The 15,490-nt window shown below is 32.6% G+C and overlaps 2 protein-coding genes across 3 annotated transcripts in view; both read left to right on the forward strand.

Annotated features, from left to right (window-relative positions):
• LOC137239356 (uncharacterized) overlaps positions 1-1,532 on the forward strand; it is a 36,994-nt gene extending 35,462 nt beyond the window's left edge. The window contains exon 3 of the mRNA XM_067764557.1: positions 1,073-1,532. The gene's annotated coding sequence lies outside the window, so the exon portion shown is untranslated. The remainder of the gene's footprint in view (positions 1-1,072) is intronic.
• Positions 1,533-1,683: 151 nt separating this feature from the next.
• On the forward strand, positions 1,684-14,951 carry PRL-1 (PRL-1 phosphatase). Of its 2 annotated transcripts, XM_067764556.1 has the most exons (4): positions 1,684-2,004; positions 2,071-2,237; positions 10,611-10,742; positions 13,728-14,951. In XM_067764556.1, the coding sequence occupies exons 1-4, from the start codon at positions 1,888-1,890 to the stop codon at positions 13,837-13,839; spliced, it is 528 nt and encodes a 175-aa protein (XP_067620657.1). In that variant the 5' UTR covers positions 1,684-1,887; the 3' UTR covers positions 13,840-14,951. The 2 variants fall into 2 exon arrangements, with proteins under 2 accessions (XP_067620657.1, XP_067620656.1); XM_067764555.1 differs by lacking the exons at positions 1,684-2,004; positions 2,071-2,237 and adding an exon at positions 9,515-9,907.
• The last annotated feature ends 539 nt before the right edge of the window (positions 14,952-15,490 follow it).

Consider the following 15,490-nt stretch of genomic DNA (forward strand, 5'->3'; position numbering starts at 1 on the left):
GCTAATAGTCACGTAAGAAAATAATTATCAAATTAAACTATGTAATGAACTTTTTGAATAAGATTTTACTGATCAATAATGAATAAAAGCTTAAATCAAAGCTCTCAGTTAAAGCTATCACACTTTAAGCATAAAAGGTTTCCGAAAATTGCTTGAAAGCTTTCGCACTGATAGATTAGAGCTTTCACTATAACAAATATGATGCGGATGTTGTTGAACCAGTGCGGAAACATTATATTAGTTTATATCGGACTTAGGAAGCCATTCCGTCAAAGTATTTACTATTCTATTCATTGAAACTGTGCTTCCATGGGACGTTTTAACCTGTTATGTCTTGCACGGACACTTATAACCTCGTACAGTCAAGAATTAAATCGAATTGGTTCAGGCAGCATTGTTATTCTAAAGCGGGACCTTGGACATAAGGACAGTCGCTCTCATTTCTAAAGAGAGCTCCCTGTAGGCTTATGATTGACTTGCTCCAAGACATACGCCAGGTTGCAGAAGCACCTCATGGTGAACAAAATCGTCAACGAGCCGTTCAGTCAAGCATATGAAATGGTTCCTCATCTTGCTACCAGAATGCCACAGAATGCAAGAATGAGTATGTAAGGTTCGGTCGACTGAGATTCTTTGCCTTTCCTTTGGATGATATGCCAAAGTATCTGCTGAGTAAGCGCAGACTGCCACAGAGTGGGGAGGGACGGGCGAAGGAAGACCACATATCTCTTGGTGCTACCAATTCCCCACAATCACCTAGAAGGTTAACATCATCTTTTCGTACACTACCAACACTACGAGAAAACGCCTTACATACGAATATTGTTCGACGAATAATCCATCATAGAATTTTTTCTATAAAAAGTGTAATCATCAACTCACATGATATACATTTTGGACATCTTTGCAGCCCAAACCTTCCTATCTTGCAATTTTTTTTTATCTTTTTTTTGGAAAGGTGATGTTGCTCATCCCATTGTACTCAAACAAATTTTTATGAATAATTTCTTTCCCTTAGTATTAATATTTTTTTATTTAAATAATTAATATAATCAAAATCTTTTTTTTTCAGGGGAGAAATACAGCAAAAAAGTGGGAAATACATATATAAAAGGGAAAAGAGTTGGATTTTGTTGGAAGCGTGTCCAGTTCGGCAACAGTTAGATAGGCGAAAGCAGCAGCGTAGATAGCGCGCCACGAAGGAAGAACGTGTGAGCGCGAGAAAGTGATAGTGCAACGGAAATTTGAAGGATTGTAAGGAAAGCAAGAAAGAGATAGCGCTTAGAAGAATTGGCACTAACCTTCAGTAGCTGAAGGCTTTTAGAGGAACTAAAAACGACAGCAGGGATTACAAAAGCAAAATAAACGGCAAACAGGTTTTGTGCAAGCAAGCAAAAAAAAAAAAACAGAGAAAAAAACTATTTTTGAAAAACTTTTTTCTAATTACTTTTTTGTGATAATTTTTAAGCTTGAAAATAAAAAAACGTTAAGAAAAACTAAATAATTTGCTACAAAAAAAAAAAAAAAAACAAGAGCAGTAGAAATTGTACTCAATTTTTGATTTATTGCGCTAATTACAATACAATTTCCGTACGCTAAGCTTCAGAAGTCCCAAAAGAAATTCTAAAAAAAAAAACCTTTACGCAACACATGCAACAACAAAAGCAAAACACATCAGATAAATAAACAACAAACTGTAAAGCAGAGCGAAACGAAAACGCTGCATATTTCATTCACATTATTCGTTTTAGTGCTGGAATTCCCAACTGTCTTGTGTGTTTTTGATTTTAACTAAGAAGCGCACTACAACTTACACACATACACACGCTTACATATACGTAACTGTATATTTTAGATATATATATATTATATTTAATAAAATATTTAATGAGCAACATGCGTCAAAAGGATTTGCGCCCCGCACCTGCTCTTATTGAGTTTAAGGGCATGAAGTTCCTAATCACCGATCGGCCATCAGATGTGACCATCCATCATTATATAACGGTATATAAAATTAAACTTTTTTTTGCTTTTTCTTTTTCACTAAACTTTCCTTTATTTTTTTTTTAGGAGCTCAAGAAGAATAATGTTAGCACAGTAGTGCGCGTATGCGAGCCCAGCTATAATATTGATGAGCTTGAAGCTCAAGGCATCACTGTTAAGGATTTAGCATTCGAGGATGGCACCTTTCCGCCACCTCAAATCGTTGATGAGTGGTTCGAAATTTTGAAGCAGAAGTGAGTTTTCGAAAAGTACATATTTTTGTTAATTTGGTTTCTTTTATAAATCTTTTTTAAATAATAGCTTTAGTTTATTTGTTTTGTTTGTTAAATTTTGTTGTTGTTTTGTTCTTTGCTTGCCTGCAAGTGGTTTATAATCATTATGATTGCTGCAGCATTACTTCGCCGCAAATCATTTGCACGTCATGCGTCGTACGCATAGCAATATATCGCATATCATTTTCGAAGGGTCAGCTTGTGTTATTATCAAGTCTTCTAGGTTCTTAAATCTCTGCAATTGTAATTGTAAATTTGAAGAAAATTGTAGCAAATTTTACTTAAAAGTAAGACTTTGTGGAGAAACTCAAGCAATGTATTTTTTCAAGCAACTAAAATTCTTCTCTAGATATTCGAATTAGATTCGCGAGCCAAGGTTTTTTGTACTTTATAATCGTGATTGGGTGGATTGATCTGGTTAGCAAGAGCCTGTACATAACAATATATTTTGGCATTAGAATGGTTTTTCAGTTGCTGAAACCGTCCTCCGGTGGAAGTAGTTATCCAGTTATATCTTCGAAAATATTTGCGGTTTTGAAAAGTAAAGCCATCTCTCGACGAATAAACATCACGCTCTGCAAGTCGCTCATTAAACCTTTCCTGATGTGTGGCTCGAATTCATGGACGGTGTCGAGAGAAGAGTGAAGTATTCGAGGGAAAAGTTCTCCGGAAGGATTGTGGCCCTGTCCGTGAAGCCGACGGCGAGTATCAAAGGAGGTATGATGGTGAGCTGTATGCGCATTATGCAGATATGGCGATAGAGCAGCGAATAAAAACCCAAAGGCTTCGTTGGGTAAGTCATGTTATGCGAATGGACGAAGACGCTTCGGCCAAGAAAGTTTTTCAGTCGATTCCGCAGTTTGGAAGCAGAGGGAGGGGGAGACCTCCACTGAGTTGGGAGAGGTAGATGAGATAGACTAGACCTCCCTTAGTACTCCCAACTGGCGTCTGTTATCGCCAGAATCGCTTAGGCGGTTAAGCGCCAATTAATGATGAATTTGATATTTCGGATTTGGTTTATGCCACATTCCATATATCAAAATATCGCACAGACAGGACCATAGATCTTTCGGAGTACTTTTCACTTGAACACTTTAAGGCGCACACTCATTAACTTTAAAAACCCAAATTGGAAAGAATGGAAGACATTCACAGATTACTTTTTCGTTGCCCTTCTTATCCCGACTAATGTCTGCCAATACGAGCGACCGAGCAACGTCATCACTTCGGCTCGCTTCATCCCGGCTGGTGGAATACCCGAAATTTGACCTTATTTCCCGGCTGAAACAGCTGCCCTTCGTGAGCGAGACAGGTCAATTTTGGAAACCTTCATATTAGGCATCTCAATATGAAGATCATGCAGTAAAATATCAAAGTAATGCAAGGCTTTATAAGCTCCGAAAACATTTTATGCCGAGCTTCTCTTCCAATTTTCGTCGAGCTCCTTTTTATTTTTTCACACAAATTGTCGGGACGGGGATCTACATGTCACGGCATCTGCAAGGCATCTGAATTTTCGCTGAGAAGCTTTTCATGGCAGAAATACACTTGCAGTGTGAATCTAATTGAAAAAACTGTTTTCTAAATTTTCGATGCTGCTTTGACCGGGAGTTGAACACACGGTCTTCTGTGTGGTAGGCGGAACACGCTACCACCACGGTGGAACACGCTACCACCACACCACGGCGAACGCCATCATGCGACTGGTAAAAGGAAATCAATAATACAATAATAATATATTCATCGCATTTAGCGATAAAACTTCATGGGACTAAAAGACCAAATCTTCCAAAGCAATATACCCAGACGGAATAGCTAAGCCGATGCTAAACACCTTGGCGACGACAGCATCATCTACATGGTACATTTTTCAACGTATCGTTGAAGTACTTTGCCATTCCAGAACAATGAAAGATGGCAAGGATCATTTCACTATACTCTTTCAACTATTTCCAATTTACTTGATCTATTCAAAATGACAAATATTCTCCTCTTAGAACCCGGACCAGTATCGTGTCATACGATCAGTGATCGAAATCAATTTTTTAAGTCGCAGTAGCCCTGAAATGGTGATCGGATTAAGGAAATATATGTGACCCGGACTATGAAAAGGTGGCCTATGACTCAAAAAAGAAATTGCGAGAAACAGATGTTAAAGATAAACAATTCATTTTTTCAGTTTCTTAGTAGTAGTAATTTTTTTTGAGTCATAAGCCACCTTTTCATAGACCGGGTCACATATGATATGGTACCTACGAGTACTCAGTAGATCCATAATTTATTATTATTTTTACGAATAGTTGGACCGATTGATATCTATCATTTGAGTGAAATTGTTTTCCGTACGTGATCGTATAACACGATACGGGCCCAAAACAGGAGCTTTTCTTTTGCATTTAAAAAAAAATGCATGTGTAGAGGTCCACACTAAAATGAAATATTTGTATATCATTTTCATATAAAAAAGTTTGGTTTTGGTGTGGACCTTCTCATATGTAGTTTGACAGCTTTCAAATATCATTTCCATTCGAATCGAGTTTTAGTATAAGGCCCCGGCTCTTCATTCTAAAACTAACAAAGCCATCGCTTGCATGAAAGCAATTTTCATATGCCCAATGCAATCTAAAAACAATTAGCATAAATTAAAAAAAAAAAATATTTTAATAGCATGCCGCAAAAACTTTTGTCATATTTAAGTTGCTTACAAATGCTTCAGCTTGTATTTATGTTGCTGATTCAATAGTTATTGAATCAAATACTTGCCAATGAAACTTTATAATAAACAAGTAAGAAAGTCCAAGTTTGGGCGAAACTGAACATTACATACCCAGCTGTGTACTTGAAACGAAGTTGTTGTTAGTGTGGTAAATAGTGTTATAAGGCTGCGCTATAATATATATCTTCCTCTATTCTGAACTCATTTTCATTCAAAAGAAGCAAAACGAATACCGAGGCTACCACTAATGAACTTGAGCGTGTAAAAATGCAATTTAACAGTTGTAGCTATAAAAAGAAATTTACGCGCAATTTCGTTCGAATTGGTAGATATTTGTTCGACTCTTATGGCATTAAAAGTATTTTGGAAAGAGTAACAAAAATAATATAAATATAGTTAAAAAAAAACTAAAAAACACGCAAATATGGTGCCGCTTTAGTATCTAAAATCCACTTAGATATCACAGGCCAACAAAATAAGAGTTTTGGTTTGGTGCAGCTCTACCAAATTTGGTAGTACTCGCTACCCTCATAAAAACTGTATAAAAATAAAAAAAAAATAAAAATGTTTAATGCTACGTACAGTTTTCTAGATAGGGTCAAGAACCCTTTTTTAAGAGGTTAAGGCATGTATGGCCCCATAACTTTGTTTCTGTTTATTCTATCAACACAGTTTTGATGTCGTTGAAAAGAGTACATTTCGCTTCTATCAGTATATAAGTTGTTAATATGTCTTCACAAACGTCAGAGAAATTGCCAAAATAATGTGAAAAATTCAATTTTTTGTAAAATTTTTTCATTTTTAATCACGGGTTTCTCGAATAATTTGTCAACCAGTGCATATGTAAATTATTTTAAAACAATCTCCTAATTATTTTTGTTGTTTACGGCCTTTGAATTATAACTTTTTAAATATAAACGAGCTCTAGGCCAAATATTTGTACATTCTTAATAAAACACAATACGTATGTATGTATATGTCGACATATTGCATTCAAAAATTCCTGATGATGACTTCAGACTGAAGTCGAAATATCGACAAATTAAATAATATAATTGTATATCAAAAATTCACGTATTGTGTTTTATTAAGAATATACAAATATTTGGCCTAGAGCTCGTTTATATTTAAAAAGTTACAATCTCCTAATAATTCAAACACATTTAACTTTTTTATATCCCTGTAGATCTTCCTGTGATTTTCTACTTTAGTACGTTTCTACTGTGAAAAAAAAAATATTTTATACAAATTTTTTCCTCCTCCTTTATTTTTTAAATTTTCTGTAATTAGTACTTTCGAGAGCGCGGTTTCAAGTGTTAGTGCCTTTCTATAAATAAATAAAAAAATTTCAATATCATGTCTTCATCACGAGGTAGTTGTGTCAATGACCAATGTGTTTTGCCACATTTGTGGAGAATACACAGTCCAAAAATTCAGGAAAAGTATAACAGATTTTATAAAAAGTGCTTATTTTTTGTACTTTAAATTACAAGTTGTAGACAAAAACAAGCCGTGGATACCTCGAATAGTTTTCAAAATGTGCTGTGAACACTTGAGACAGTGGGTCAATGGTAAAAGAAGCTATATGAGATTCGGGGTGCCTATGCAATGGAGAGAACAAACAAATCACTTCGATGACTGTTACTTCTGTTGTGTCGATTTGCGTGGTGTTAATGTTAAAAAAATGATATATCCAAACGTTCAATCCGCTACCACATTCAGAGGAAGCACCTGTTCCAACATTTTATTCTACCCGTGAATCATCAAATAGTGAAGTGTTTAGCGATAGTGATATCGAAGAAATAGCGTGAGCCAACAACTTTTACCAAAGTAGAATTAAACGATCTAATAAGGGATCTTTAATTATCTAAGGAATCTGCAGAAGTGTTGGCTTCGAGATTAAAAGAAAAAAAAACTTGTTGGCTACAGGTACGAAAGTGACTCTCTATCGTACAAGAGAGCAAGAGTTGATGCCATTTTTTAATTCGGAAAATGATATAGTTTTTGATCAGATGTGCAAGGCCTCCTTCTCAAAATTGGTCTTTCAGAATATCACCCAAATGAATGGCGTCTCTTTATAGACAGCTCTAAACGAAGCCTTAAGTGTCTTCTTTTACACAATGGCAACCAATATGGTTCAATTCCCATTGCTCATTCAACTAAATTAAAGGAAGAATATCAAAATATTGCACTTGTTTTAGACAAAATCAAGTATAACGAACGTAATTGGAGTATTTGTGTAGATCTAAAGATGGTTAACTTTTTGTTAGGACAACAAAGTGGATACACCAAATACCCATGTTTTTATTGCCTGTGGGATAGTCGTGCCAAGCACCAACACTGAACAGAAAGGGACTAGCCTGTACGTGAGATATTGGAAATGGGAAAGCAGAATGTGATAAACCCACCTTTAGTTACAAGAGATTCAATAATTTTGCCACCCTTACACATTAAACTGGGTCTAATGAAACAATTTGTGAAGGCGTTAAATAAAAATGGACAATGTTTTCTTTACATAACGAGGAAATTTCCTAGGCTAAGCATAGAAAAAATAAAAGCGGGTATTTTTGATGGCCCACAGATAAGAATGTTGATAAAAGATATTGATTTTTCAAATTCAATGACCAGTTTGGAACTGCTTGCGTGGAATTCGTTTGTAGAAGTTACTAAGAACTTTCTGGGAAATCAAAGTCCATTATCTCCATAGCCATCTTGACCAGTTTCCGGAGAATCTTGGTTCCTATAGCGAAGAACAAGGCGAACGGTTTCACCAGGACCTAAAAACTATGGAAAAGAGGTACCAAGGCCGATGGGATCAGCATATGATGGCTGACTACTGCTGGGGAATGCAACGTGATTGTCTTGCCATACCTCATTCACGAAAATCACGTAAACGAAAGTTTTTATGTAAATAAAAAGTTAATAATAAAATAAATAACAACACTTTTCACAGTAAAAATTTACTAAAATAGAATATATTAGGAAGATCTACGCGGAGATAAAAAAGTTATATGTCTTTGAAAACAGAATTAATAGGAGATTGTTTTAAAACAATTTACATATGCACTGGTTGACAAATTATTCGAGAAAACCGTGATTAAAAATGAAAAAATTTAACAAAAAATTGAATTTTTAACATTATTTTGGCAATTTCTCTGACGTTTGTGAAGACATATTAACGGCTTGCGGAAAAGTGTACTCTTTTCTACGACTGTGTTGATAGAATAAACAGAAACAAAGTTATGGGGCCATACATGCCTTAACCTCTTAAAAAGGGGTTCTTGACCCTATCTAGAAAACTGTACGTAGCATTAAAAAAGTAAGTATACAGTTTTTATGAGGGTACCGAGTACTACCAAATTTGGTTACAATTACAGCTGCACCAAAATCACTGTTGACCAGTGTATTTGATGTTGATAGCACCGTAGCACAGAGGTTCGTGTCTCCGCTATTAAGCACACAACTCTTTGTTTTGTAGTGAATTATTTAACCACTTCAATAATTGCTGCTAGATGGGTCTAACTCTCATTTGCGCGCCTATCCTAGAGCGTTACAAACAAGCATACATACAAGTGAAGCTAATTTAAGCGTGTTAAAAAAAAGGTGGGGGGGGGGGGGGGGTTCACGCCTTAGCTCGGCCATACCACTACTGAGGTAGAATATCAGTCAAATGTAGTTTAATACAGTTATTGCTAATTTTGTGAAGGACAAGTGGTTGTGGTATTTATTGATTTTGGTTATCTTCACTCAGTCTTTATAATTTGGCAAGGATAGTGTCTGCCAAATTTCAATGTTACCTCTTTAACGGTTTTTGATCTACGGCTTGTTAAACTTCTAAATTTTCTTAATGTGGGTGGTGCCACGCCAATATTCCAAAATTTTTTTGAATTTATAAAATGCGCCATAAAACCAATCCACCTACCAAGTTTCATTAGCTTCGCGATATTCGTTTTTGAAATATCTAATTTTTAAAATTTGCGATATCGAAAAAGTGGGCGTGGTTATCGTCGCATTTCGCTCATATTCAATACCAATATATTCTGGGTCCAGGTAAGCCCGTATACCGAAGATTGGTGAAGATAATTTAATATTAGCTCAAGTTATAGTGTTAACGGACGGACATGGCTTCATTTTTTTTTTTCGATCATGATGATATATGGAAGTTTAAATCTATCTCGATTCCTTAATACCTGTACAACAACCGCAAAGTTAAGATACCCTGTGCACAAGTACAGCTGGGAATAAAAATGCTTCTAATTTCACATAAGTATACAATACTCGTATTCGTTTGCAAGTAATCACAATTTGTACAAAAAGCATAAGCAAAAAAAATCAATTTCGAATTCCTTTTCAAAAAGTTTTTTGACTCTACATATATACATATATATTTCTATATCTTTAAAATTTTTTTAAATCTTACTAACTTCAATCACCCGTCAGATTGTAATTCTGTTGTGATAATTCTTCCACTTGTTGCAACTCTTTGATTGTGGTTTTACTTTTCTCTCTCTCTCTTTTTCGTTTATTGCAACAAAAAATATTAAATGTTAAAAAAAAAAAATGAAAAATCGTTCAAACACCTTTTGAATTCACTACAAAAAAAATTAAAAAAAAAAACCTACGAAATTACGTTCACAAAAACAACAAACTCGTCTGTCTGTTGTAGGTTTATCTATAATAATGCAACAACTCACACTTCAAGTGCTTCTAGAAATTCATCGGTTTCATTTTATAAAAATAAACGGTTTTCACTTAAAAACAAACATAGAAATGATTATGAAAATTTATATAATTCAAATGCTGTGTACAACAATGCAAATGACAATGATAATGATTTGTTGATGGCAGCTGATACGAATGCAAATGTCAGTAATGATGAATGCGATAATGATTATGAAAACAATGCCGCGTGTAGGTAAGAGGGTTCTACTTTTTAACGCAATCTAAATTAGATACATTGAGTCATTCCATGCTAAATCGAAGGCTCCCTATTTTCTTTTGAATTTTACTTTTATATCTAAATATATTTTTTTAACTTAAATTGGAGGTTAAAAAATAATACATATATTTTGGGTTGTGCTCTCAAATGTTAAAAAAAATATTTATAATCTTTTTATTTTTTTTTTAATGTTATCAAAATTGTTTTTACTCTTTCTGTTAGCTTAAATTTTTTTAAAATTAAAATTAATAAATTTTTTTGCTTAATATGTATTAAGAAATTTTTAAAGCAATTTTGAAATTATAAAATATATTGCAAACAATTTAAAAATTTTTTTAGCTTAATTTTTTTTTTAATAATGTTTTATATTAATAGTTACTTTTTAATTGCCTTTCATAAAATTGTAAAACTTTCGATTTGATATAGAATTACCCAGAAACTTATACTAACACACACGCACATGCGCACAACACAAGATAAAATTCGCACTGAAAATTTGAAAAATTTAATAAGCATCTGCGACGCTGCGCTTAGGCACTAGGCAGACAGTTGAAAATAATTCGTTTCATTTTTGTTGAATTATTTCGAGTTAAAAACTATTAAATAAAAATTATGTTTGATTTATTATAATCATAATTTTTTATTTAATTTCATTAATTTTCGCTCATTTTTTTCACAGGTATCAACAAAATCCCGAAGCTTGCGTTGCTGTACACTGCGTCGCTGGTTTGGGTCGTGCTCCAGTTTTGGTAGCATTGGCGCTAATTGAATTGGGACTCAAGTATGAGGCAGCTGTTGAGATGATAAGAGAGTGAGTTTAATATGTAATTTCATTTTTGACTATTGTTTTAGTTAATACTTTTTTTTAACAATTTTTTTTTGTAAGAAATAAAGTAATGTTTAAAGTGAGTGTCAATATGAATGTAAATACGAAAGGATTAAAAAAACAATAGAATACATAAAAAAAAACTTAATATAATAAAATAAATTAATAAAATAAAAATAAAGAAAGTTATATAAAAAACAAAAAATTAATAAAATAAAAAATAAAAACAAAAACTAAAAGTATAAAATGCGCTAAAAAAAAATTAGAAAAAATAAAAATAAACTAAAGCAAGTAAGGAAGCCTAAAAAATAAGGGAAATTTACCATGTACGAAAATGAACCTAGCGTAACCCTGGAATGTGTTTGTATGACATGGGTATCAAATGGAAGGTATTAAAGAGTATTTTAAAAGGGAGTGGGCTATAGTTCTATAGGTGGACGCCTTTTCGAGATATCGCCATAAAGGTGGACCAGGGGTGACTCTATAACGTTTTGTACGATATGGGTATCAAGTGAAAGGAGTTAATGACTATTTTAAAAGGGAATGGGCCTTAGTTCTATAGGTAGACGCCTTTTCGAGATAACGCCATAAAGGTGGACCAGGGGTGACTCTCGAATGCGTTTGTACGATATGGGTATCAAATCAAAGGTATTAATGAGGGTTTTAAAAGGGAGTGAAGGCGTTTTCGAGATACCGACCAAAATGTGGACCAGGGTGACCCAGAACATCATCTGTCGGGTACCGCTAATTTATTTATATATGTAATACCACGAACAGTATTCCTGCCAAGATTCCAAGGGCTTTTGATTTCGCCCTGCAAAACTTTTTCATTTTCTTCTACTTAATATGTTAGGGGTCGCACCCATTTTACAAAGTTTTTTCTAAAGTTATATTTTGCGTCAATAAACCAATCCAATTATGTACTATGTTTCATCCCTTTTTTCATATTTGATATAGAATTATGGCATTTTTTCATTTTTCGTAATTTTCGATTTCGGCCATATTTTATACCAAGATAAAGTGAGTTCAGATAAGTATGTGAACTAAGTTTAGTAAAGATATATCAATTTTTGCTTAAGTTATCGTGTTAACGAACGAACGAAAGGACAGACGGTCGACTGTGTATAAAAACGGCGTGGCTACAACCGTTTTCGCCCATTTTCACAGAAAACAGTTACCGGCATAGAATCTATGCCCCTACCAAATTTCACAAGGATTGGCAAATTTTTGTTCGACTTATGGCATTAAAAGTATTCTAGACAAATTAAATGAAAAAGGGCGGAGCCTCGCCCGTTTTGAAATTTTCTTTTATTTTTGATTTTGTTCCACCATATCATTACTGGAGTTGAATGTTGGCATAATTTACTTATACATATATACGGTAAAGATATTAAATTTTTTGTTAAAATTTGACTTAAAAACAATTTTTTTTTAAAAAGTGGGCGTGTGCTTCATTCTTTTTTGCTAATTTTATTTCAGCACATATATAGTATGTAATAGTAGTACCGTTCCTGCCAAATTTGATCATGATATCTTCAACGACTGCCAAATTACAGCTTGCAAAACTTTTAAATTACCTTCTTTTAAAAGTGGGCGGAGCCACGCCCATTGTCCAAAATTTTACTAATTTTCTATTCTGCGTCATAAGTTCAACCCACCTACCAAATTTCATCGCTTTATCCGTCTTTGGTAATGAATTATCGCATTTTTCGGTTTTTCGAAATTTTCGATATCGAAAAAGTGGGCGTGGTTATAGTCCGATATCGTTCATCTTAAATAGCGATCTGAGATGAGTGCGCAGGAACTTACATACCAAATTTCATCAAGATACCCCAAAATTTACTCAAGTTATCGTGTTAACGGACGGACGGACATGGCTCAATCAAATTTTTTCTCGATACTGATGATTTTGATATATGGAAGCCTATATCTATCTCGATTCCTTTATACCTGTACAACCAACCGTTATCCAATCAAAGTTAATATACTCTGTGTGCAAAGCACGCTGAGTATAAAAACGGAAGGGAATATAAATGCTTAAAAGGAAACAAAATATAAAAAGCTGAGTACAAAAAAATAAAAGATAAAAACAAAAAAGTGATATAATAAAAAGAAAAATATAAAAACAAAAAAATTAAAAAAAAAAAAAAACAACAAAAAGGAAGAATTCAAAGCGATACAAATAAATGAGAAGGATGGAGAAAACAGTTGAACAGGAAAAAAACAAGTAAAAAGAAAGAAAAGGAAATAACAATGGAAAACTCTTAAAAAGGAAAAGATAATAATAATAAAAATAAAAAAGGCAACAAAAAGAAATAAAACTAAAGGGGAACAAAAAACTAATAAAAACAGAAAAGAATAAATAAAAAAAACGAGAAATTAAGAGAACACAAAGAAAATCAAAAATATGAAGATAAAATACTTAAAAAAATAAAAAATATTAAAATAAAAGAATCAAAAAAAAAAAAAAAGATGAAAAGGAAAGAATAATAAAAAATAAAGAAAAGAAAACTTAAAAAAAGTAAAATAAAGAATATAATAAATAAACAAATAAAGAAAAGAAATAAAAACTAAAGAAAAGCATAAAAATTAATAAAAACAGAAAAAAAATCAAAATATATAAAAAAAATTTAATAAAAAAAATACAAAAACAAAGACAAATAATAATTTGATATAAAGTCAAGTCAAATCAAATGAAAAACATAAACAAAATTTAAAAGTAAAATAAATGAAAAGAGCAAGATAAAAAGAAAAATTATAGAATATTAAAAACGAAGTTTGGTAACAAAGAAAAACAAAAAAATTCTTGGAATTTAAATAATGTTATAATTTGAACAAAAGAGTTATACGTAATAAAATTTGTTCCTTCTTAAAAATTGTATGAAATCATATGTATTATCAAGAAGTTTTAAAATTTGAAATCAATAATACATCAAAATATAATTAAGTTTTTCTCATTATCCTTTCCAGTAAACGACGAGGCGCCATCAATGCCAAACAGCTGTCATTCTTGGAACGGTATAAGCCAAAGGCAAGGCTAAAGCACAAAAATGGCCACAAGAATTCATGTTGCGTGCAATAGATTTTCCAAAACCATATAAATTCCCACCAGATGAAAAGTGTTCATTTTTAAAGAAGAAAAAAACAAAAAAAAAAAAAAACATAAAACAGAAGTAAAACCAGCAAATGTGAAATAAAGCATAAATTGAAAAAATAAACAATCGCAACAAAAAATAGCAACCGCAGCAGCTTCAGAAGCAACAACAACAATACAATACATACCAATCAACAGCAATATAAGTAATTTTTAATGGCCGTAAGAGCAGAGTCGACAGCAAAGAGGGCAAATAACATTTCTCAGAAAGAAAAAGACTACTAAAGTGGAAAATAATGCTCAGCATAGATCAACAGCAATCAATCAATTATAGCAGTGAACATGTTATTGTAGCTCTAATGACTAGCAAACGGTATTGAGAGCAATTGTTAGGAAACACTTGCAATATAAAATAATGAACGTCCGCAATTGCAGCAACAGGAACAAAATGGAAAAACACCAACAGCTAAAACAGATAGCTTACGCAAAAAACTATTGTTACATACAAATAGGCGCATAGACGCGCAACGCACACACACACACCTACTTCCTTCAGCACCACTATTTTATTTAGCTAATCATTGGATTGATTCAAAACTTACGCTTAATGCTTATCTTATTTCAACCTCTCTTCTCTACTCTTATTCAACCTCGAAAGTATGTACTACTTGAGTACTGGGCCTTGGCTACATCAACTCTTATCAACACTACAACAACAATAGCATTATCAAAAATACAAGTCGGTCAACGCTGACGCATTGAACGCCAACTTTTTTTTTCTTTTTTAAACTTTAAAGTTCACTTTTTATTTGATGATGATAATGATTATGTAATTGATGTTTTAGAGAGCAAAATATATCTGAATTTTTTCTTATATAATTGAAACAAATTTTAATTAAAAAAAATGTTTTTTGTAAGTGCAACAACAATGATCTAGGAAAAAGAAAAATACAAAAGAGAACGTAAAGACGAAAAACGAAAACTTAATTAATTAATTCTTAGTTTTAATGTTAAATAAAAACAGAAAATTTAATATTTATATACTAACAAGAAAACAATTAAACTAAAAAAAATACATAAATTTATAAATAAAAATAAAATGCGTATTTTAGTTTTCGCCTTTTTTTTTGTTTTCTAATTTTAATTAACTTCCCTTTCACAACAATTTCTTGTATTTGTTTGTTTCGTTTTTTTTTATCACTTATGCGCATCTTTTTGTACTTATGTATAATCAATTGTAAGCATAAGCATAATGTGCAAAAAGTAAAATATATATAAAAAAAAAAAATAAAAATTACAAAAAAAAAAAAATCAAAAAATGGAAATGAATTGTAAGAAAAACAAAATTCGATTATGTACGATGCGGAACAATAAATAAGTAGAAAACGCTAAAATTGTAAAAAAAAAAACAAAATAAATTAATGAGTATCATTTCGCAAAAATAGGAAAACCAAAATACTTTTAAAAGAAAATATTTACTTCGAGCTGCCTTCCTAAAGCAGCTGCATTATGTGGGTACAACTCTATTCAAATTCAATTAAGTTAAGTGGAACACTTGGAATGGTTGTAGTAACCCAAAAGCACTTCCCGTAGGAAGTATAGAAGAGCTGCCTTCCTAAAGCAGGTGGATTTTCCGGCA

This window comes from Eurosta solidaginis, chromosome 2 (assembly GCF_040869045.1).
Source record: "Eurosta solidaginis isolate ZX-2024a chromosome 2, ASM4086904v1, whole genome shotgun sequence".
NCBI lineage: Eukaryota > Metazoa > Arthropoda > Insecta > Diptera > Tephritidae > Eurosta > Eurosta solidaginis.

Bases quoted from the DNA above. Each gene is read 5' to 3' on its own strand.
- PRL-1 (XM_067764555.1), top strand. From the start codon at position 9,537: ATGTTAAAAAAAAAAAATGAAAAATCGTTCAAACACCTTTTGAATTCA. The intron at 9,908-10,610 runs GTAAGAGGGTTC...TTTTTTTCACAG, and splicing joins GAAAACAATGCCGCGTGTAG to GTATCAACAAAATCCCGAAG. The intron at 10,743-13,727 runs GTGAGTTTAATA...TATCCTTTCCAG, and splicing joins GCTGTTGAGATGATAAGAGA to TAAACGACGAGGCGCCATCA.